General features: G+C 48.5%; 8 protein-coding genes across 8 annotated transcripts; 4 read left to right on the forward strand and 4 right to left on the reverse strand.

Moving 5' to 3' along the window:
• Nucleotides 1–15: 15 nt before the first annotated feature.
• EI90DRAFT_716645 (uncharacterized protein) lies at nt 16–2,106 on the reverse strand. The gene is made up of 6 exons (XM_039067995.1): nt 1,972–2,106; nt 1,792–1,917; nt 1,715–1,736; nt 726–1,663; nt 260–675; nt 16–207 (listed from the first exon to the last, which is right to left on the reverse strand). The coding sequence occupies exons 1-5, from the start codon at nt 1,972–1,974 to the stop codon at nt 364–366; spliced, it is 1,401 nt and encodes a 466-aa protein (XP_038908000.1). The 5' UTR covers nt 1,975–2,106; the 3' UTR covers nt 16–207; nt 260–363.
• A 2,085-nt stretch (nt 2,107–4,191) lies between these two features.
• EI90DRAFT_716687 (uncharacterized protein) lies at nt 4,192–5,123 on the reverse strand. The gene is made up of 4 exons (XM_039067996.1): nt 4,731–5,123; nt 4,564–4,680; nt 4,440–4,508; nt 4,192–4,379 (listed from the first exon to the last, which is right to left on the reverse strand). Exons 1-4 carry the CDS (start codon nt 4,951–4,953, stop codon nt 4,288–4,290), a joined length of 501 nt encoding a protein of 166 aa, XP_038908001.1. The 5' UTR covers nt 4,954–5,123; the 3' UTR covers nt 4,192–4,287.
• A 1,348-nt stretch (nt 5,124–6,471) lies between these two features.
• On the reverse strand, nt 6,472–8,947 carry EI90DRAFT_3137446 (uncharacterized protein; the record flags this gene model as incomplete). Its single annotated transcript, XM_039064851.1, has 4 exons — nt 6,472–7,307; nt 7,364–8,008; nt 8,064–8,512; nt 8,577–8,947. The coding sequence occupies 4 exons, from the start codon at nt 8,945–8,947 to the stop codon at nt 6,472–6,474; spliced, it is 2,301 nt and encodes a 766-aa protein (XP_038908002.1).
• A 571-nt stretch (nt 8,948–9,518) lies between these two features.
• Nucleotides 9,519–10,716, forward strand: EI90DRAFT_3282929 (ras-domain-containing protein; the record flags this gene model as incomplete). The annotated part of the gene is made up of 6 exons (XM_039066913.1): nt 9,519–9,537; nt 9,610–9,663; nt 9,774–9,856; nt 9,918–10,012; nt 10,077–10,231; nt 10,283–10,716. The coding sequence occupies 6 exons, from the start codon at nt 9,519–9,521 to the stop codon at nt 10,573–10,575; spliced, it is 699 nt and encodes a 232-aa protein (XP_038908003.1). The 3' UTR covers nt 10,576–10,716.
• A 154-nt stretch (nt 10,717–10,870) lies between these two features.
• EI90DRAFT_3159989 (uncharacterized protein) lies at nt 10,871–12,625 on the forward strand. The gene is made up of 2 exons (XM_039066259.1): nt 10,871–11,613; nt 11,671–12,625. The coding sequence occupies exons 1-2, from the start codon at nt 11,209–11,211 to the stop codon at nt 12,430–12,432; spliced, it is 1,167 nt and encodes a 388-aa protein (XP_038908004.1). The 5' UTR covers nt 10,871–11,208; the 3' UTR covers nt 12,433–12,625.
• A 147-nt stretch (nt 12,626–12,772) lies between these two features.
• EI90DRAFT_3004668 (peroxisomal acyl-CoA-dehydrogenase) lies at nt 12,773–15,616 on the reverse strand. Its single transcript, XM_039056369.1, has 11 exons — nt 15,558–15,616; nt 15,122–15,500; nt 14,950–15,040; nt 14,567–14,888; nt 13,911–14,494; nt 13,709–13,820; nt 13,591–13,653; nt 13,456–13,531; nt 13,365–13,397; nt 13,216–13,297; nt 12,773–13,139 (listed from the first exon to the last, which is right to left on the reverse strand). The coding sequence occupies exons 2-11, from the start codon at nt 15,191–15,193 to the stop codon at nt 12,991–12,993; spliced, it is 1,584 nt and encodes a 527-aa protein (XP_038908005.1). The 5' UTR covers nt 15,194–15,500; nt 15,558–15,616; the 3' UTR covers nt 12,773–12,990.
• An 887-nt stretch (nt 15,617–16,503) lies between these two features.
• Nucleotides 16,504–17,326, forward strand: EI90DRAFT_3093771 (uncharacterized protein). The gene is made up of 3 exons (XM_039062487.1): nt 16,504–16,585; nt 16,647–17,032; nt 17,096–17,326. The coding sequence occupies exons 2-3, from the start codon at nt 17,028–17,030 to the stop codon at nt 17,292–17,294; spliced, it is 204 nt and encodes a 67-aa protein (XP_038908006.1). The 5' UTR covers nt 16,504–16,585; nt 16,647–17,027; the 3' UTR covers nt 17,295–17,326.
• A 1,251-nt stretch (nt 17,327–18,577) lies between these two features.
• On the forward strand, nt 18,578–21,300 carry EI90DRAFT_3023045 (uncharacterized protein; the record flags this gene model as incomplete). The annotated part of the gene is made up of 9 exons (XM_039057847.1): nt 18,578–18,914; nt 18,972–19,106; nt 19,138–19,286; nt 19,427–19,629; nt 19,681–19,710; nt 19,758–20,074; nt 20,126–20,511; nt 20,807–21,218; nt 21,257–21,300. 9 exons carry the CDS (start codon nt 18,578–18,580, stop codon nt 21,298–21,300), a joined length of 2,013 nt encoding a protein of 670 aa, XP_038908007.1.
• Between the last annotated feature and the right edge of the window lie 1,769 nt (nt 21,301–23,069).

Consider the following 23,069-nt stretch of genomic DNA (forward strand, 5'->3'; position numbering starts at 1 on the left):
GTTTAGGAGTTCATCAGCGGGAGGGTTTTTGTTCTTGTGATTGGTGCCAAGGTAGTCACGACGATAAGAAGCGCTGTAGCGGGTGAGTCAACTTACCCAAAGTCCCCCCTTATTCGACGATGTATTGTGAGTGGGATCCCAGACGGCCATCGCGGCAGATAAAGATCGCGTAGGTTCTCCAGGGGTTTCTTTGCCAATATCGAAACTCTTGAATACGATGGAAGCGGTTACTGCTGTTCGAATCGATTAATGGACTTACGGTGCTACGTTTAGTCGAGCGGGAAACGTGCAACTCGGATCGATCTCGTTCCGAGACAGTCTTCGCTGGAGCTGGGGATCGTGGCATAGTAGGTTTCCGATGGCTTAGCGGAGCACTAGTTTCGAGAGCCTGCCCAATTCTTCAGGCGTTCGAGCAGCATCAGTAGAAAGTGGAAAGTATACTTCGTTCAAGTCCACTGAACCTGAAATTGGCTCAATTCTTGCAGGGCCAGCTTTGCTATCCTTGATTGCCCCGTCCATCAAACCAACTTGCGGCGCTGCATAGCGTGGCTCGGGAGGGAGTCGGATATCAAACTTATTGGGTGGGTCAGATGAAGGGAAGTTTGGCTGCTCCCAAGGAGCCTTTTTATTTTTCCTCTTCTTAGAAACCTCAGGAGTGCCGTCGTTGCCGTCGATCTGCACTTTATGGTTACCGACTCATCTGAAAGTGAGAAGTTTCTGCATACAAGACTGTCCTCGACCTTCACATGAATTGTGTGAGTTTTCCCGCTTGGACCTTCTGAGACACCGGTTTGCTTCGAAAAGAGATGTGATGTAATACTGGTTCCCAGGGAATAGACCGGCTCGCTATGCTCCAATGCGCTCTCAGTCATGGCGAAGCTCGCCGACTTTGGAGGGGAGTCAGCTCTCGGTGTTATGACCTTCGGATCATTGGTTCCTGGAGTATCTTCGCTGCCATCTTCGTTGATCATGTTTGATACGCGACCCCTTCTCGTGGGAGGGATTGTAACGCCTTCGGCTTCCCTGAGAATGTCGTCTGTTTCCGGGATAATGGGCGATGTATGAGGCGAACTGCGAGGGTGCTTTGCAAGTGGAGTGGGCCTAGGTCGCCGATTTAGCTCCGGTTGGGAAGCCAAGACAATGCCGAAGTCAGTAGATAGCTGGTCAGAGAGTGCGGGAGGGGCTGGGAGACGACCTCGCTTTTTGTTTGAGCTCTTGTGAATCTTCTGGCCCGAGCGTGAAGTAGATGGAGAAAAGGTAACAGGCTTGGACTTCGGGGAAGTGCCAGAAGGCCTCTTCGGGGACTCAAGTCGTCGTCTTTTAGCAGACGTTTTCTCATCCCCCACGCCAGTGGGACGTTTGCGGGTCACTTCCAAAGTAGAATTAGCGGGCCGAGAGTTTTGAGACACCCTCGAACCATTACTTGACCTGGTAGCTGTTGTTCGGGATCGTGATGCCGGAGAAGGTGAGAAAGGCGGTAGGATCCCCTCGTTTTGGGGCACAAGATCAGCTCCATCGTGCGAAAGTGATCTGAGAGGCTTAGACGACTTTTTGCCCTCAGCAAAAGTGGATTCCACAGCTGATGGGAAAGGATCAAATTTAGTGATACCCTGAAAAGATTTGTCGTTTTCTGAGTGGTCATCAATTGGGGAAGAAACCACCCCTTAAAGCACATGAGAACGCCTCCCCCCCCAGTAAAGGTCATGAAGCTTACTAGCCATCTCGCTCTCTTTAACCTGAATGTTTTATCAAAATCTGGTGTCTACGCTAGATAGCATGAGTATTACTGGCCTTTGAGCTTGCATGGCCGGAGGCTTGGGTTTTCGGGCCAATTAGGTCAATGGGTGCTGCAGTTTGGGATGCGCGTGGATGTTTGCCGGCAGACACAGGAGTACTGGAGTCAAAAATTTTAGATTGCTATGAATTTATGTTAATATAGAAAGCCGAAAGGCCACATGAGTAACGTCTGACCATCCCATGAGCAGCTAAGGCGAGACGGAGGGGTGCATTTTCGGCGAATTTTGTATCGAAAAATAGGGAGAGTGACTGGTTTGGCTGTTCTAGCGGTCGGTATTGTAAAAGCGGGGGAGTGTGTAGGGTTATCAAGACCCTCAGTCCTTCCAGAGCTGTAGATCAGATCAGATCAGAATGTGTAGACATTCTCCTTCAGGGACGTCAAAGGCACAGTTACGAATAAAATGGATAGCTTGAATCGACTCGAACACGACGATAAGCGTTTCAACCCCTTCCTCCTAAATAATCATAAATGAATAGATGTGCACAATCCTGTTTCAAGCTCACCTCTGAGCCAACATTGGCAATTATTCCAATCTTATCAATAAAGACATAACATAAATTGGGTTGAATGAAAGCGATGCCATTGGCAGTGATGTTCTTCGCTTCGAAAGCTTGTGGCCTGCAAGGACGGTCTAACTAGTCGCACGGAGTTGATATTGGAATTTACGTGCCTCCTTTGATCGCGCGCTCCCATCAGTCGAATCAGTTGCAAACCATCCTTATTGAGTGATGATTTAGCTATTAGGGTTGAAGAACAAAGCTTCGTGTTTACCTCAGCTATGCTCTCCCCTTTGGTGTTGTCAAAAATACGACCAAGTTCGATCGAAGTGCTTTCGCCAAATGCTTTCTCAACTGAATCATGATGGAATATCCCTTGAATGAACTCATTGCGCTCCTTTTTATGATTGATAGAAGGGACAAGCCGGGCCATCAACTCCAGTAGGGGATCCATAACAACATACTCTAAAAAGTGAGACGTTCAAGCACAGTGAAGCACATCCATATGCACCGCATACCATTCGTGAGCGAGAGAACTTTTGCGAGATCGGCTCTGAGGATTGGTCCCATCAGTACACTGTAAATAACCAGCGTTGAGGAGACGCGCACGTGGATAATATACTGCGATTTGTAAGTATACTCTTGTTCTTGGGACAACCTCGAGACGTGTCTACCAGGAATCCAAGTAACTAAGAAGCAAGTTAGTGCTAAATCGCAAAGCCTGAAACTGTCCTTTGCCTGATTCTTCAAGGCATAGTCTAATGATGTCCATACCCCAGACTTGAGGATGTTCAAGAACGCAGGGTAAGTACAGATTCCAACGGCGTCCCTGTCTATGACTTCAGCGCGTAAGTAAGGACAGCTATCTCTATCGCAACTACCCACCAGCTGACGACGACTCGACATAATCCTGGTGATTGTGAGCGAAGTACTGGGAAGGGACGGGAAGCGCCTACAAGTATGCCAGAGAGTATCCCTCGATCAATGATTTGTTGCCATCGAACGATCTCAGTATCAAGTAAATTGTGACCTTCCCTCATTCTTTTCGGTAGCTTGTCGCGCACTTTACGCTCAAAGATATAGTTCGCTGAGGCTGCAGCCACACTCAGAGCTTCTGCAGGCGCTAGTTCATAGAAAGGTGCAATGTGGTTCTTAAATGCATCTACGAGGCTGTCCTCGAGCTCTTCTGACAACCTGATGCCTTTTCCAGAGATCTGTATCAAGAAAAACGCGTCTGAGAGCGCGTTCTCGGACCGCGTATGATGACAACAATACCAAAGTCTTGACAGTGTCGAAAAGCAGGCGAATATTTGTAGCATCATGAACACTAGACTTTGATATCTTTTCGAGTTTCGCAAGGGCTTGTGTGACCTTCTTGGTAGACATTTACCTAGCGTGAGGCAGAGTAGAAATCCGGTTTTGTTTTGTTTATTATTTATGTAACCTTACACGTGAGACGGTGACATCTAACTTATACTAATAGCGCGGGTCCAGCCGAACGACTGTTTCTCGCCCTCTGATTGGCTCAAGCCTGGTTGTAACCTTAACCCGAGTTGGGTCGGTTCCGACGCTCCCCGACATTGCTCATTTGACATCCATTCGCACTTTGGCTGTGTTCCCAACTGCCAGGTTATACCACTGCGATGGCACTGCGACGGCACACACACTGCACGCCCTGGAACCGTTCAATGTACAGAGTCTCAGCCGCGCTGCGAGCGACCACTTATGCAAGTGCCAGACCCCGCCGGTCTTCGTCTGTCAATCATTCCGTGGCTTAGCGCACTTTGGCTGCTTGACGTGACCTCGCGTCAGAAGCAAATCTCGCCCCTCAACAATGACTCAGGCAGCCGTCAGACTGCTGGTACATGGAATTTCTTTTATCATCGAGGTTCACACTTCATCCTTGACTCAAGTTCGGACGACGCAAACGCACTAACTGTATCATTCGATCCAACGCACTGACCTACGTTTATTACAATCTGATGGCTCACGTCATGAATTACAACATCGCGACGCCATCCACGCTATCTGATCACCGAATACCCCGCTGACACAATGCAACCTCCTGTGAATATGAACTTTACCTGCACTGCAGGTCACTCTGGCTGCTTCATAATTATGTAAAATCTGCCACTTTTGCTTACGTGTACTTTTCTGCATTGCATTACTTTCGTCAAACAAGCGCCCTCCACAACAGCACATTCTACTTCGCTCTTAGTAATGGACATCAGTCATTGGAACCAAAGTGTCAACGAAACACCAACCAACTCCTTTCCAGCCCGATATCGGGACGCAAATGTGTCGAGTTGGTACTGAGAATCTGATATGCATCTCTGAAGATCTGGGACCAAACGCGCCGTCTCTCGGTATTCTTCCACCTTGCTTCTAGTTGACTTGTCAGTATAAATACTTACTATAGACAAAATATGAAGTACCCCGATCTAAGAGTTCTGCCACTTCATGCGATCCTCTCCAGATCCTCGCCCTTGTCGGCAGGTAGATCTCGGTGTTCGTCAGAAGGTAACTCAAAGGGATATGATCTCTCTTAAAACAGCGTTCCAAACATGGCAACCAGTCTCTCAGCGGTAGGGCTCCTGATAAGTCGGATTCGGATCGGATTGGCATTGAGTTTTCTTCAGATCTTGAGGGCATTGGCATGGATTGAAATGTTTCACAGCCAAGCCCACTCAAACCCTGCCAATCTGGGGCGAATCCAATGCCGATCCGATCCAAATCAGGGACCCTGCTCAGCGGTTTCAGACGTGAGGGAGAATATAACTATTAAATGTACATACGGCGCTGAAGCACCCATATTTCCATGCGCAGGCTCCATAGAATCTTCTGACTCAACATCCTGGCTCCTTCCATATTTGATGGAATAACGGTCCAACGTCACCGATCCAAGACGGGGTGGGACCGACCTTTCACTTTTATTCCGTCACTCGCTTTATTCTCATCTATCGCTTTGGCCACTTGTCTGTTTTGCCTTTGAACTACTATGTATGCGACGGTATATAAAAGACAACACGCTAGGTCAGAGAGCACGACACCCAACAACGACTCCAATATCGTGCTCAGACAGCAAGCCAATTTTTGTTGGCTTGCTGTAATACCGGCCGTTTGGAAAGGATATAATAACAAAAGACTCGCAAGCTCGGCCAATAATTATTGGCCTAGGGAGGCATGACCAGTACTAGTGCGAAGTTGTACAAGGTGACTCAAACATAGGAACATATGTGAAATGTTTAGAGGGACGTCCACGCCGTTCAATGTAATTCCACGCAAGTACTCCAATGCTTTGACTTCAAGTTGGTTCTGGGTGCTCCAGTCTATTCCAGTATCGGTTCCATTCATTTTGCATGCGGCGCTTATTTAAATTCTGTATAAACGCTGATCCCTTCGGAAGGAGATTATGTAATGTGCCTTGCTTTGCCAGTGAATCAGCAAGGTCATCCTCGAACGAAATTCCATCGCGTGTTCCTTGGTCGAAACAAAACCTCAAGTTGAAGCTCTATTATTGAGAACCACTAGGTCGTAGATCTCACGGCGCTTATGTCTCTAGCAGTTCGGCAATTATTTGGCGGGGCCATCACTACTGAAGCTTTTATCGAGGCGTTCCAATTTGATTTCACCAGGTTCCACCTCGATTCGCTAGTGTATGACAATGATAATAAATCTATAGATTAGATAATACCTACGAGCATACTCTCGACTCAGGACTCACGGCATCCAGCTCCGATCCTCAGTGGGACCTAGTGGACTAAAAAAATGATGTCCTAATCATTTTGGCTCCCTGGACAAATACGACGTCGATAGACTGCTAAGCTGTAATCTGAAGACCGACTGAAACTAAAATCGTAGGAGCGGAGGTAAACGTAGAAGAGGCGAAATCCACGTAGTTGGATCATTCAAGATAGTTGATTTTGGCTTGTTCTGGGGCGAGAACGGACGTTAGGTCCCAAAGAAATTCCGCTAGGGGACACCCTATCTTTCATATGCCGAAGATGTAATGTAATGTACGGTCTTCCGTGGAGCAACTCGCAAAATCTGGATTAATCCACGCCAGAGAAAGCTAATATCGGAGAATAAGTTGAAAAAAAAAGCGGGAACAACAATTCACGGAACGGACTAAAACCGAAGGCGTACGGGGTGTTTGCAACCCCATGGATACAAGGATTAAGCCGCCCCGACGCCCTGCTGTGATGAAGGCGTAGTCGGCATAGAGATATTGGAGTTCCATACATAACTACCTGTAGCAGGACTCCCCGGCGTCCCAGGTGTTTGACTTCCAGGTGTTGCCGTCCCATTGATCCTCCTCATATGAACAGGCAAAGCTGTAGCACTGGGGAGGACCCCTCCGGTACCAACAGCTGTGGCCCCTCCGGAAGCCCCGCCAGAGGGTGCCGGGCTGCTTGATGCATAACCCCAGCCACTCAATGACTTTGTAGCTAAATTCGGGAGCGCTCTTCCCCCTGCAGTGGCATTAGGGGGTGGGGTATAGTGCGGCGTTGCACTGACAGCGCCTGTTGTAGTGGCGTATCCCGCATAGCCATAGTACCCGCTCTGGCTGTAATGAGGCGAATAATACCCTTGACGGTAGTACTGCATTGTTGTTCCTCCTTGGGCATGGGGGGTTTGGGCGTTAGCAGTGGCAGCAGCAGGGCGGTGGTAGGAGTAGGCGAGTTGGGTTGGCGCCCGATTTGCTCCTGCTGCAGGAAATCCACCCTGCATCGTCGCCGGTGTCGGGGGCAAGGTTTGAGTTGGGTTGGATGTGGAGCCCGTGATGGGAGGTGGGACGGGGAGGGCGGAGGATCGGATAGTTGTGTTGTCGATGAGGGCATAATCACGGTTGATTAAAAGAGTGCCTTTGTATCCTGGCACTGGTTCGCGAGGAAGAGTTTTGTGAATTGTGTGCAAGACATTAGGCGGTGGTATAATGGAATAGAGGGAGGACGTGGAGGCACGCGGGCGGAGCGAAGCGATGGTTGTCAGAGATGACAGAATTTGGCGTGCTATAGGAAGATCAAGGTAGATAAGCAGATATTGGGCATAACCGGACCGAGCATACCAAGATGCCATTCCTCTCCATCGATCTCGACTGGAACCTCCTTACCAGGGGCCCCAGCCCTGAGTCTCCTTTCCTGCAATACTTGCAAATCTCCCAAGGCATTGGAAATCCTTATCAGCAACTCCCCAACACCTCTCTCTAGTTCCATTTGATCTACGCTTATCAAGAAGTCTTCCACGACGTCCTCAGGGAGCATCTCCCTCGCCAGTCCCCTTAACTCTGCTTTCGTCGATTTGCACTCATACACCAGTTTGCGAGTCGATCGATCCTCCAAGCCAAGCGCGGACAGTTCCTGGACATGAGGGAATGGTTCAATTGAAGGCAAAGGCTTCTCCTTCAGGTTCGCCAGTTCCACCTGCCTCCTCACTGCCCCCAACCGCCTAGCTTTCCTAGCCCCTTTCATTTCTAGCACTAGCCCGAGAGTATCTCGTCCGATTTGGCCGCCATCGGAGTCGAAGGCGGGGGCGAGGGAAGCGAATGGTCCGTAGTCGAGGAATGAGGCGGAAGAGATGGGGACAGGCGCCTTGCGGAGTGAATACGGGCGACGAGGGTGATTCGCTACTCCTGGGGCGTAGTCACCAAGCTTAGGAAGGCTGGGGGGCAGCACGGGAACAGTGGGGAGGACGGCAGTTAGAGACGCTTGACCTGGTCAACGAGATCGCTTAAAGCAGTCGGGTAGAACACATGGTGGAACACAGACCTTTTGCCAGCAAAGTAATTTCCTTCTTAGTAAGGACGGTCGCAGAAGTGAAAAAATCGCCAGTAGGAAGGTGCTGATGCAGCGCATACTGAATGTGCTTCTCGCGATATTGCAGGGATTCCTCGGTCTTGTTCTCACTTTTGGTGGCCGTAGTCTTTGTGTCCTCATCTGGTTCATCGTCTTTTGGTGATATCACCGCATCGTCGAGAAACTTCACGGCAGACGATCTCTGAGCAATATCCTGGAGCAGCATCTGAGCAAGCCGGAAGAACTTGACCACAGCAGGTCTAACAGGCCAAGTTCGAGAATCAGGGACAGGTGCTTCATGCCGGATGCGATCCAAAAGTGCACGGAGGGAGACGGACGAAGGCTCTTCCAACAGCTTGCGCAACGTACTTGTCATACCCCGCGATATACTCTCGACATCCAGTAACCCGGAGGGGTCTACGCTGTGGCACAGAAATCACGAAACCATGAGTTTTGCTAAAGATCGTGGGGAATGTAGATGCGTACACTTCGAGCACTTCGAGAACCCGTCGGGCGTCATACGGTGCCAGGGACGGGCTAGTTGAATCCAATGCATCATCCTCGCCTAGTTCAGAGGCCGATTCATCTTGATCTGCGTTGGCGCATTCGCCCTCCTCCTCTTTAACTTTCCGCTTCTTATCCCTAAGGTCCTTTGACGCACTTATGGACCCCTCCATCGTTTCGCTCACACGCTTTCTTTTCTTGTTGGCCGCGGAGACTTTGTTTCTTGATTGTGGGGAAGAAGGTGTTGGGAAGTTTAGGTTGCTGGTAGGGGAGGCATCTGCAGAGCTGGTGTCTTGGGGTGGAGATGATCCCTCTGTAACGTTACTTTTTGATGTCTTACCCGCACGAACCATTCTCTATAGACGACAAAAAAGTAGTTGGTGGATGAAGGTCAGATGGAATATGAGTTGTGTTGCAAGATGTGTTGTCCGTATTTTTGTGAATGATGCGCCGGGAGAGTTTGAGTTGCGGAAATGCAAAGCCAACTAGGTTGAAAGAGAATGAGAGCGAACGGAGATAGCCTTTATATCCGGTCGCTCCTGCGCCTATCGAACGGTGTGCCCGATCCCAGCGGTGAGGCGACGAAAGATAGCGTTGACGGGTCTAGATGCTTGTTGCAATGTCGGGAATCTTTCTGTATGCGGAAACAGAGTTGGCCTTTTCTCAGTAGGCGGATAGAACGGAGATGTTGATATTTGTTGGCGTCGAGACTCGCTTTCAATTGTGTCATACACTTCCGTCGCCTCTTTGGCTTGAGGACGGGTCAGACATGCCATCTTTTGGAGATACAAGTACACTCGAGAGTGACGCTGGTGGGGTGGAGCACGTCGAGCTATATGAAGCTTATGGTAAGCGCCTCTAATCCTCTGAGTCACTGTTAACACCCTTGTTCAAATCACGACGTATACATTCTAAGACTTCCTTATGAAGTTTGTCATAATCGGTATGCCCTGCGTTGGGAGGTGCAAATAAACTCAAAGAGCACAAGTGTGACATAATATGTGTGCCTCGTTAGGAGAGTCGGGGACGGGGAAATCGTGCTTGCTACATCACTTTGTCCGGAATACTTGTCAGGTTCTCTCGCATTTTCGCCTATAATTCTCACTGACTACACTGGAACACCAATCTTCATTTTCCTAATATCCTGATGATTTGCGACTCTTGGATTATATTTTGCAGTCAGGGAGCAATCTGCGCATACAATTGGTGTCGAATTTGCCAGTCGAATAGTCAAAATTGGTGACAGACGAATAAAGCTTCAGGTGTGTCCCAAAATTCGTCTAGAACTCGAGGGATCTTGGTCAAATGTGCTTCTACTCACAGCTATGGGACACAGCGGGGCAAGAACGCTTTCGATCCGTCACCCGTAGTTACTATCGTGGTGCTGCAGGTGTCATCCTGGTGTTCGACATAACACGGTAATAATCAGTCCTTTCTTCGCCTAGAAACTCGGATGTTGAGTATTCGCCGTTGGCTTCACAGCCGATGTACCTTTAGTCCTCTCCAACGGTGGCTAGATGACGCCCGCGCACTTGCCTCCCCACAGGCTTCTATCGTTCTCGTTGGCGCCAAATGTGATAGGGAAGAAGATCGCGAAGTCAGCTGGGATGAAGCCAGTCGGTGGGCAGCCGAACGTCGTGAGCCACTTTCCCTCCGTCTACTCACCCCACAGTTCATATTCTCAACAGAGCTTCACTATCTCGAGTCCTCCTCTCTCACGGCATATCAAACGACCGCCCCATTCCTACACTTAACTCGTTCCATCCTCCTCTCTATAGAATCTGGTCTGCTCGACCCGTCCTCCCCTGGATCAGGTGTATCTTATGGTGATCGGCATCTCAGGCTACGGAGGGCTCGAAGCGGCTCGACGTGGAGCGATGGTGATGAAAGTGGGAGGTTGAGCGTGTTGCTCATGAGCGAAGAAGGCAGAGGACGTAGAACACTCTGGTTTGGCAGGGGGAGGGGGGGGAAATGTTGTTGAATATCTTATTACCGACTTGAGTTCTTACCTGCGCACTTGCTACCCTCAGTATAGTTGTGGCATCCTCCACATATATATTTGTACCTTCGCTTCATCTAATTTTTCTAACGTTGGAGGCAATAGACTTCACAGAATTCATGGTGGCAGCGAAGCAGCAGTAACACCCCCGTGCTGCTGCTGAGAGCTCAGACGTGGTCATGGTCTCTGACATTGTGGCTGGGGGTCCTTGTGTGGTGTCGGGAATTCCCGGCTGAAAGGTACCGGGACGCACCAAGGTCGGCAACTGCCTTTGCATTTCTCATTAACGTCATGGCGAGGCCACTATGTACCGGAAAGCAAACGGCAGATACGCTCAATCATTTCGCCTTTGTTTATGCTAGACTCTGTTGAGACGTTCGATTCACGCCGGGCACTCGTAGACTAAGATAATTACACTTGGGCTGGAGGTCCGAAACTAGGCAGGTAACTCTGAAACAATGGGGTTTTGACCATGTTCCAAGACCTGGGTTTCGTTTTCGACCACAATTCCATCTATGTTTAAAATACGCTCTGTAGTCACTTCAACTTCCTCACTTCCCTTCTGAGGACTTTCGCTCTTCGTGAATACTTCTCATTTCTTCACACTCGTCCAATATGGAACTCGCCGCTTCGTTCGCGCCCACCAACTCGTACCTTCTTGAAACCGACGAATTGCCTCGCTATCGTTGGCTTGTCACTCTCGAATCCCAGGTCAACCCTACCCTGCAAGCTCCGACCAGCAGTACTCTCATCTCTATTGGATACAACTTCCCCGTAACGCTCTTCACTCTTGTCCTTTCGGACCTGCGTTCTGAGTGCTCCGGTCGCCGCGTTCACTTATGGGAGGAGCGCAGATGTGTCATTACTTACAATCTTACCCCTCGTCGTGGCATAGTTGACGTTCTTGGACTCAAGACCATGGATGATGCTGAGGCCAGGGTGTATATGGATCTTATCATGGGCTTCGTTAACGAGGCTGGATGGGTCTACTGTCCCAATACAATGGATGCTGTCACAAGGGTGAGCAATGCCAGCTGCCTGTAATCCATCTTCAACTCTCAACCGCTTCATGTCTAGTTCAACATTGATATCTCTCAGAACCTGCCCCTTTTGGAAGACAATACCCAATTGTCTCCAGCTTCTACCTATGATGACCTCAGTGTCTTCACCCTTGAGCCCACTTCCCCTACTTGCGAGCCACCACACAACTCCATACTGTCTCATTCGACCGCTCGTCGGACATTCGTAGATCTCAGAATCATCACTTCGCCCTCATCTTGCCCCAGTTCCCCCTCCTCACCTTGTACTGCCTCTTCACTTAGCTCTCAGTTGACAGGCTGGACGACCCCTGAGTTGGAAGGTCCAAAGTCGGATGATATGCTGCGGTCCTTCGATTATACTCCACCAGGAACGCCTATCGCCTGTCCCGTCCCTTTCACGATGCCTGTTCCAGACTTTAATCTCGACCTCAGTCACGTCTATGTCTCAACGGAGGATCTCAGTCTCCACTACTCCATGTCTTCCTCTCCATTTGCGGTTTCGCCTGACCTTGTTGAAACTGAAACTGAGATGCATAAGGAACTTCCCCAAAGGGTTCCTACGCCTATCCCGGTTATCCCCCGGGTCCATCGCAATATCCACAACATCATGAGAATGATGGAGCCTATTCCTGAGCACGAACTCGAATATCCCCCCACCCAACATGTGCCTCCGAGAGCGGCGTTGTTTGAAGAACAAACTCGAGTACTTCCTGCACCTTTTCAGGCTTTGAAAAGAGGAGCAATGTATATTACGAGGATGGCATTTAGGCTTCACTCTCAATTTGATTTCGCCTCGTAGAAAGGTGGCCTGATCGATTCGTTCCTACTGTTTGCTTCTTCCTGATCAGTTTTGCGCATTTCTATGGATGGTTTCGGATATGGAACCCTTCATTTGCCATCGTCGATCTAGCCTGCGATGCATTCTGGGCTGCAACTTGAACACGTAAATACCTTTGGTTTGGGTTCCTATCTTAATATTCGATTTTTTCCGTCTCAACAGGGTGGAGTATTACACCCAACTGCCCAATCAACGGGCTTAGCCTCTGGATCAATCTGCTGGCAATTTGAATGTCAATGGGAATGACGACACTGACGAATCGGAAGGAGCCAAGAGCCTTTGTCAGACATTTGGACCATGTCGTAAATCATGTGAGCAGTTACCCGAGAAGTTCCAAATTACATAAATAAGCGCTGGCACGAGGTAGCTAGCTCTCGCACCGACATCTGATAGGAGGTATCCCCATCCCCCGGGTAAGTAGATCTGATATTTGGCACGCTGAATGCTCGGCTGCTCTCTACGCACCGCACTGGATGGCCAAGAATGGCCAGCATTTATCGACATGAAATAAAGCCCTGGTTACAAGCGTGCATTCTTCGGAATTTTCTTCGCTGCCTGCCTCACCCCCAAATCTCCCAATACATCTTCGGCTCCCCCCAACAACGCGTCGAACCCAATTACACGATGATAATGTTCGATAGCACTTCCAAGACCTGTCATAGTGATGGCTGTTCGACAAAGGATATTAGTGTCAACGTTGCAATTTGAGGGTTGCGTGGTGAAAGAAGTGGATGAGGAACATACCTCGTCCACCAAAGATCTGAGTGGCATCTGCTGCTGTTTCTTGCGCCGTGCGCGTGGCATACATCTTGAGAATTCCTATCGGCTGTGGCAGGAGAGGGCCAAATGTAAATTTATCTATTGGGGTGGAGGCAGGAAGTGATGGAACACACCCCTGCAAGATGCTCTGCTTGCTGTTTATAGTTCTGTTCTGTGCATCAACCCGAGGCTCATAGTCAAGACACTTTGAAGGGTCCAACTCACCATGTTGCACATTTGGAGAGTCAAATTCTCAAGCCAAGCCTGGGCGGATTCAACACGAGCAATGATAGCGGCAATCCTGAAAACAACAATGTACTTGTCCAAATCGAACCCAGACACCCAGCACGCTAAACTGACCTAGATCGAATGACGGGTTGTTCCAATAGAGATTTTCCAAAAGCCTTGCGCTGGTGAGTCCACCTGGAGCATTTTGATCAAAGTGAGAGCCAAAAGGAAGGAATCCAATCAGACGTACTTCAGTACCTCCTCGAGAACGTTCCGTTGCGACCGGACACTGGCGGCAGTCATGATCCATCGTTCATGATTGAAGTTAGACAATACAACAAAAAGCCCGTGATGTTCCTTGCCTGTATCAATTCGGCGAGTAAAAAGGTACGTAAGAATAAGGTGCCGGTAACGTTGAATGACCATCCCCAAATGAATAACGCAAGACTCACCCAAAATATTCTCGACTGGAACCCTGACGTTATCGAATGTAACGTAGGCTGTCCCCGCCGTCGACGAATAGCTCGTCTTGATCAACTTTGTTTCTACACCCTCCCCTCTTGGAATCAATAAGACCGTAATCCCTCCCCCTGCCGTGCCCACTTCCCCCGTTTTGCAAGCCACAGTAAAGTAATCGCAAAACGTCCCGTTGGTAATCCACTTTTTAGTCCCGTTGACAATAAAAAACTTCCCATCCTCAGTCCTCTTCGCCGCGGTTCTCAACCCACCAACGATATCACTCCCAGCAAAAGCCTCACTAATCGCTAAAGAGATGTACTTCTTCCCTCCCAAAACTTCGGGCACAACCTTGGCTTTTAATGACTGCGAACCAAAGTTGAGTAATGGAGGAAGACCAATGACCATTCCTCCAGAGAATCCATCAGCGTATCCCCGTGAAGCGTGCCGCGCGAGTTCTTGAGTGATAATCAGTTCGTGAAAGTAGTCGAACTCTTCGGGCTGGACGATGCCATTCATGAGTGTGCGACCCTTGAGGTGTGGACCGGGGCCAAGTCGCATCGCGAGGATATTAAGTTCCCTATAGAAAACCGTGGAAGATACCTTGAGCATCGAGAAGGAGATGGTGTGGAAATTGGTTTAGGCTACGCACGCTGTCTTATCGATCAAGCTCTGACTGGGAGGTTTCCCATCCTCCTCGTGCATGTGTGCATCCCGGATGACATATTTATCTACAAACGTCCTCATAGCCTTCTGCAGCCTCTTATGTGATTCCTTGAAATGTAGGGAAGTGTACTCAGGGGTGAGCCATGTTGGCTCAGCATAAGGGATTTGTGAAAGGCTTCCAACAGGCGGTTGGATAAATCGTGCTCTTTGATCATGGATTTTTCCGATAATGAGACGCTGATATTGGGGTTTCTGGAGGAGAGAGCCACGGTGAAGGGAGAAGAAGACCTCTGTCACATCTTTCCCAACTGCAAGCGGAGATGTTCAATACATGTGCTCGAGTAACTTCACGCTCTCTGACGTGCATACCTACTTCTTGGTCGTATAAGACCGATTTTCCACCAGGATGAAAATTCACGAAACGAGAGATGTCGTATACGTTGCTGTCGATGACAATCCACTTTTGGCCACAAAATGTAGTACAGTGAGTTCGCACAGCAAACCTACAACTCTGTGGTTCATAGAAGTAAAGTACACGTACCAGGTCTCCTTCTCTATTGTGAGCGGCCACATCAACGAGAGTGTAAGTTTTCAGTGCCTCACCGCCAACCATCTTGCTTGTTTCTAAGCACTAGCAACTGGTTGGGAAATGCCAGATAAACCTCAGAAATGGTATGAAGAGGGGTATTGAAGTGGCTTCAGGAAATCAACTAGCTCTTGGGTGCGGAATAACAGACAACCAGATGCTGTACGTCACAAAGCATCGCCTTCCTTGTCCCGAGATCCGCTTCCAGCCGTCAAGCGGATCCTGGGCGAGTAAGAGCTGCTCCCCATGGTAACACAAACATCACGCGTTAGTGCCGTTACTGCGTTTTTCAGAGAATCTGTCCGATGAAAAGTGAATGGGGTATAGTAATCCACTGTGGGAAGTAAACCTTGGTAAATTACCAAGTTTTCGAAGGTAAAGGACCATTTACTAAGTTTCGGGTGGTAATTGAGGAATGGTAATGTACCAACATGCCTGACGAGGGTTGGTGAGTCGAGTTACTAAGTTTTGCGCTCCGTATTTTACCAGATATCTTATGGTATTCAGCGACGTGATACATAAGTAGGATTTCATGTTACATACACCTGTATTACAGTAAAATGCAATGTAATTAATCATCATCGACGTCAAAAATGGGCCATGCAAGCTCAATACTAGGGTCTACAATCGCCCATCGCAGCGATGCGGTTCCATAACAAAACCGACCACATACTGATGATACCAATGCTAACGCGATAATCTGTGTCATCTCTGAGAGAGAGGTGAAGGATACTGGAGTGAGCGCAGCATTGTCATGAGCTCCGCAATCAGAAACAAGAACGAGTACATGAGTCGTTGGCGCATCGATGCCCAGGAAATTCGAAGTCGGGAGAGTGCATACTAGTATCTCATACAGTTGTCGTAGCAAATTTGCTTGATAAGCGGGTCTTTCGATGGACACGGGGATTTGAATCTACAGCAACCTCATACTGAGTTGCACTCAGTAAAACGTCTGATTAGAGAGCAATCAGACAACTCACCCTAACAAAAGATGCATCGCGATAGTTCTTCCGTCGACTTTGTGCCCAAGAGGCACTTTATCACCTCCACCCGCAATATGTGACTTCCCCCATCGTGGCATGACTTCCGGCAGCCATCTGATAATCTCATGAAACGGTTTGAGATACACAATAGTGAGATTTTACGTCGAAGTGAGGCATCAGGGACATAATCCTTCTTGCACAGGCTCCGGAGGATGTTTGGGGTCCATGAGTGATAGATAGAATACTTCAGAGCTTTTGATGTTCTAGGACAGTGCACTGGTCTGACGCGTTGATAGTTGTGGCGCCTAAGTTAAATTCGGCAACTCCCGAGCACCTAACCTCTTGCCATCTATCCTCCGCACTTTAAACACTGTTGTGTACTTTGCACAAAAACACGCTTCATTAAGGCCTCTTAGCTTGTGATATTGCTCTACTGGTGAGACAACACGCTTTTTATGGAAAATGAACTATGAACATCAGAATTCCAATGTCACTAGCCTCATCTGACGTGCTGTACCACGCATCCTATCATACATCTTTTGCGTGTCTTTTCACGCGTCTTTTTGTCCCTCATCAGACTATCGATGCATTCCCCATCTTATTATGCCTCCAGTTGCTATGGTAAGTGTAGCATACACTCATGGGACTCACCCAATCTGCGGATCTCTCTGTTGCACAGAAAATCAAGATCCCTGATCCGCGAGGCCGAGGAAACTGTAAAAAGTACTCCATAGAAGAGACCCTTGGCATGGAATGAAACGAGTATGTTAACCAACCCCAAGCCTAGACTGACTATGAAAACTTGTGGATCGCTGAAGTCCTAAAGGGGAAAGGCAGAGCAATGCCGACACCCAGGGGTTCAAAGATTTAACCTAGCTATGTTGTCTGTCGCTTACCACTCCCAAAAGTCATAATCCACACACTAACTACTGTTGCTTTTTTACAGAACTTCTCTCTGGTTGCTTGCGTTCGCTCTCATTTCACTCTTACACTGTTATTGCCAACTCATTCAACTTTACCTGACTTGCTACATGCTCTTTCGCATAGAGTGCTTCGACTTTGCTGCTCCCATTCGATCTCTCTTGGTACTGTACTGCTTGTACCTTGCCATTTACACATATTCACTTGTAGCATCACACTTCTGATGACCACGCTTCATGTATACGCATGTATTACCTACCGTTCAAAACATCGTAAATGAGTATTCTCCGACCCATATTGTACCATGCCAAAGATTGTAAAGTACCAACAATGAATCAATAAATGACCAATTACCAATCTGGTAAAAATGGCTGTTTACCACGAAAAACATCGTACATCACCAGAAAAATCGATGTCATTCACCATGTCTGGTCTGGTATCCATTTCTGGTCCATTACTACTTACAAATTGGTACATTACCACTGCTCCAGTGGTGTTTGAGCTCGTATTTTACCAGACGAAAAATGGTATATATTTTCCACTGTGAATCCCCATGGTTTTGCAGGTGGCTATATGAAAGGTTGCTTACTATTTTGGGGACAGTAATGTTCCGTTCCCCCGTTCGCCTCAGGCCTCAGTAGGTCCGTCTAACCATAAGCTTTAATGAGCTGTATATTCAACGGGGTAGAGGTAAAAGGCTACCGGGCCTTTACAACTACTCCGAGGTATATATATGTAATTTACATATCTCGGCGCAAATAAATAAAGAAATAATAGCATCACTATAATGGGAATTATAGCGATGCAACATAATGATATCACTATAATCGGAATTATAGTGAAGTAAGGTTAATCCCTTACACTATATCCCGTTTGGGGGGAATGCATGTGGTCGCGTGATATAGGAGTGATGGGGTATGAATGTGGTCAAACGGGGGTGGCACTGCCACCACCCACTACACCTGACCTCCATAGACCTTGCGCAGATTACACCGTTTGGGTTATTGAGGGATGCGGCCTGGGCCCCACTGTCTCTGCCGACACACACGATTCAGATCCAGGGACATTTTGTTCACATGCCGATTATTTACATTGAAACCCTGACCGTACTTACAATACAAATAGCGGCTCTGATCGCGGCCTGCTCGATGTTCCGGAGCACCACTTAGAGCTCTTGCACACTGTGTTGGACCAGCGAACAAGTCAAATGGGGTGCTAAAGGGGAAATCAGCCTGTAGTTGGTTGCAGATGGGTGTAGATGTGTAGCATTGAGGAAAGAGTCAGAATGTCCAATTTTCTGTTTGAATTCTGTGTCTGCTACCTGATACAAGGTTGCAATGTAGAGGATGGGTTGAATGGGGTAAAGGCTGGTGAAACAGCATAGATACAAATTCCTCTCTTCAGGCTTGTTGCTAGATCAAAATTGATAGTTTGGATGCAAATTTGAGGAAAATTTTCCGTTCCCCCCAAACCAAAAATCACTGGTAGAACAAGAAATCCCCCAAGAATGCCTTCCCTCCTGCAGAAAGCATCTTCAAATGCATTTGACTCATCCATTCTGACCCTTCAGGCCACTTTCTCCAGTGGCATGACCTTGTTGACTACGGCTTCCACTGCCAACAACTTCCTCAGAGCTACAGATGGCCCATTTGCAGAGTTGAAAGAGCTTATTGCACAACATACTTCCACCGAAGACAGGCCACAATTCCAACCACTTGTCCCCCCCGATCAAATTGTGAAGGGAATTGTGCAGAAAATATGGGGTCATTCATCTATTGAGACAGTCAGAGATATTGGAGATATACTAGAGAAGGGACTCGTTACAGATGATTTGAGCTTTGAAGGTGCGTTGGTGTCTCTGTTGCTTACACTGTTTAGAAATACTCAAAGACCCCCTGCAGTTTTTTTAGAAGTTTGCATTGCCAGCTATGCACAGAAAAAGGGGAAGTCCCCCCAAGAAGTTATGAAGAGGTTCCGTTTACACAATCCCACTGAAGCGGGCCAAACAGCTTGGCAAACATGGCTTAAGCTTCACCGTAAGTTAACCACATACTTGCAAGATATTAGGGACTAATCATTTCCTAGCTGGAATTGACAGTCAAGAAGCAGCATGCCTGTGTAAATTACAGCAACAGGATATCGATAAGAAGTACCCTGACCAGGCAGAAGAAGCAAAAGCATTCTATGATAAAATTCTGATACATTGCAGGGACCTTGTTCTATCGAAGGATGAGAGGGAGGCTCAACCAAATGAAGGCCTTTATCTGTTGTAGAAAATAATGGGAAAATACACTGCTCAGGTATAGTATAGAATCCAGTAACTATCAATCAATTGTACTGAAAATTTTGCTGATAGCTCACTGCACTCAACTCCATTCATCCTGTTGGGGTGGTGTTAGTGGGGTTCATAGCAGATGACAAGCTTGCCCCTTGGGATTCAACTATCGCATTTACGAGCTCACCAATGATTGCGGAAATGGTCAAAGCTATGGGCCTACCCCTCACAGAGGATAGTGCCTTAGCCATGAGGAACTTCTACATCGGGATAAAGGCATTCAGGTACAAGGTTTATGCAGGAAAGGCACAAATAACTTACTCATATCCTTCCAGCCCATATCAACCTGACACCATTAAACAGAGGTATGAGCAATTTGTCTCCTAGCCCGCATTGGCTGAAATAGGCACAGAACCTTTCTTCAACATCTTGGGGCATTTACAAACCCCGATAAATCTACCAGCGAGGTATTTGGTGCCTCAAGCCTCATGAAGACCGTCGTGATGCACATGAAGCAAAGTGTCCATTTCAGCGATGATCTGGACAGGTATTTGGGAAATGGAACAGGAAACATGGCCATCAAATCAGAGGTTGAGGGCAATGTGAACGACGTGGATTACCACACACCCGCATTAAAAAGGAAGGAAGGCCTCACCTTTGCAGACGAGACCTATGGCTTGCATCCCCAACACCACACTGAGTGTGCTGGGCAGCTTAAAGCAATCATTTGTATGTCCTTTTGCCGTGCTGTCTGATTGTTCATCTGACATCTACTTGTAGTGGAGGCAACAGGGATAACTGAGCTTGGGTGCAACTGGAGAGTTGCCAACATACTTTCATTCATGCTTGAGCATCGTCTCTGTTTTGTTGGTTGGCATCGTGGTGTCCTATGCTTGAACAAGTCACTACCATGCAATTGGACCCCATGCAAGTCTGCACAGTGTATAATGCAGCTCACTCACCAGGATCCGGAGCAGACGTTGAGGGTGGAACAAATGACAGATGGTAAGGAAAATGTCAATGAAACTTCAAAAAAAACACAACTCACCGGTTTGGGCTTACCAGATGAGTACCTGAAGCATGAGGTGCTACACTATGCACCAGATGTGAAAGAGAATATTATGAAATACGTTGTCAGGGCAATAGCCCTGAACCCCGAGTCATATGTAAATTAGATACATATAGTCATGTGGGTAAGCGGGAACCTCCAGGTAACTGCTTACACACCACCGTAAAATACACATACTTGTATCACTTACGGCTTTGTGTGCTGAGCTACCCAAAGACCTCACATACGTATTGCCTGAACATGAGACAAGGAGGGCAATTGCAAAGACAGCGGTCATCCCCACATGAACCCAAAAACGTAAGGAAAGCATGCCAAACCCCCCAACTGTGGAGATGGAAGGAGATTTGGTTGGTGATAATCAAATATCATCCCCATCTTCCAAGTGATGCAAGAAGTCCAAAGCCACTCACACACGCACCCTCATGAAGGCAAAACCTCCCTGTGTGACACCTGGGGGCCACAACCAAATGAAAGAAGCTGCAGTACCAGAGAACGAGGTGAAAGGTCCACAGGATGATGGCATCGTACCTGAGACACCACCTCGCAACTCACCTGAACCGGGCGGGTCTTCATCATCAGTAAAGTTAGAGGCAATGAACCTGACAACGTTCCCATCGGGTGTATGCTCAGGCTTCCAGCAAGGATGTGGGCCGCAACTCCCTGATGACCCAGAAAATGACGTCTTCATGGAGCAAGCCGTTCCGGAATCACATACACCAATGGTCATCCCTCCAATTAGGCTCATCCATCCAACACTGCGTAGTACTCCCCTCAAAGTTCAACCAGTGTTAAAGATTAATGGAAGTACGCACCTCACTGTGAATGAAGGTCCAACATCCCAGGCACTGTCAGAGGCACCATCATCCATATCAAGCCTAAGCGGTGAGCCTCCCACCTTTGACACCTTGTTCAGGTGTGCATGAAACTCAGTGTGGTGGGCTGCATCGAAAATGTTGCCAGCGGTTTGTTTGAAGGTGCTCATGGAAGAAAACGTTGAACTCCTAGTCAACATCGACATCATTGCCCTGCACGTTACCGAGAAGGAGCCACCTCCTGAAGTCTTAGATGTTGCTCAACACTGGAGAATGATTAGCACTGTTGGAAACGAGCTTCGTGACAGGGGGGCTGATGTAGGAAAGGTTGCCAGGAGGGTGGTTGTCAGGGCACACACCCTGACTAGCCCGGACCCGGACCCGCGTCCGGACCTGCTTCTACCCGCTGCGCTTCCCGCATGCACGCACGCTCCGCGTGCCGCATGCTCCGGACCCGGTTTCTACCCCTTCATGTGACTTCCGGGTATCCCCGGAAGTTTTGCTGATATTGTGGCCACTGTGGGAAGATGAGAAGTTAGCTTCCTTCTCATCTCCTTACCCACAGTAGGCAAGTGTATATACTTGCCCTTGTTTTATCTCATCTCCTTACCCACAGTAGTTGTTGCCCTGGACAGGGCTGTTCATAGGTCAGGCTGTGGACCATAGGGGAGGGTCATGGGGACCCGGGAGTCGTCCCCTGACAGTGGTCCAACTGCTTGATGAGTTGGAAGTGAACGATGACGAGGATGTGATAGCTACATGGATACAGATGTTGCCCAGTTGAGTGACCCAAACATCACAACCAATCATTGGAAGGATACGTAGGTATCTTACAATGAAAATATTGCATGCATCATTATTAAACCTATGGGCTGGGCACAAGTGCAAGGCATAAGCTCAGCAAATGTAAAATACATTGGGAAGTTATATGCTACAAATTATTCTAGAGTATATACAAAGTGAACGGAAAACAGTCACAGACAGCTACTGCATGATGTCATGCACCTCTCTGACTACTAGCCGCTTAACTCTTCTGGAGTCGGCTTGTTTGGGGGAGCAGGAGGACTCTCTGCAACTTTGTGTTAGAATGGGGCGGAAACGGACGACTCCGGAGTGGAATCGGAGACTTAGCGTGGAGGGACCTTGGCCTCAGCGACTCAAGCGGAGCGCTGTGCCATTGCTGTTTGTCCATTTGGTCCTTAATTTCACAGTAGGTGAGCAGGAAGTCTCTAGGGGGCATTTCAGGTCGATTTCGGACTGAAACTGAGACGAGTATGTACAAGCGCCGATATATATATAATGGAAGGGGCAAAAGCACAAAGAGAACAAAGGGTGACCGAATCGGAACGAAGACGTCCGAACGGGAACAAAGGGTAGAGGGAGCGGAGCGGTACCGAAGGTCATAGGGCAAGACCTGTGATACGTCCGAAAGGAGGTAGGGAGGGCGAGGCCCAGAGGGGCAGGAGGATGAGGGGAAGTGGGGATGAGGGGAAGTGGGGATGAGGGGAAGTGGGGATGAGGGGAAGTGGGGATGAGGGGAAGTGGGGATGAGGGGAAGTGGGGATGAGGGGAAGTGGGGATGAGGGGAAGTGGGGATGAGGGGAAGTGGGGATGAGGGGAAGTGGGGATGAGGGGAAGTGGGGATGAGGGGAAGTGGGGATGAGGGGAAGTGGGGATGAGGGGAAGTGGGGATGAGGGGAAGTGGGGATGAGGGGAAGTGGGGATGAGGGGAAGTGGGGATGAGGGGAAGTGGGGATGAGGGGAAGTGGGGATGAGGGGAAGTGGGGATGAGGGGAAGTGGGGATGAGGGGAAGTGGGGATGAGGGAAGTGGGGATGAGGGGA

The sequence above is a fragment of the Cantharellus anzutake genome (assembly GCF_015039405.1).
Source record: "Cantharellus anzutake strain C23 chromosome Unknown EI90scaffold_190, whole genome shotgun sequence".
Taxonomy (NCBI): Eukaryota; Fungi; Basidiomycota; class Agaricomycetes; order Cantharellales; family Hydnaceae; genus Cantharellus; species Cantharellus anzutake.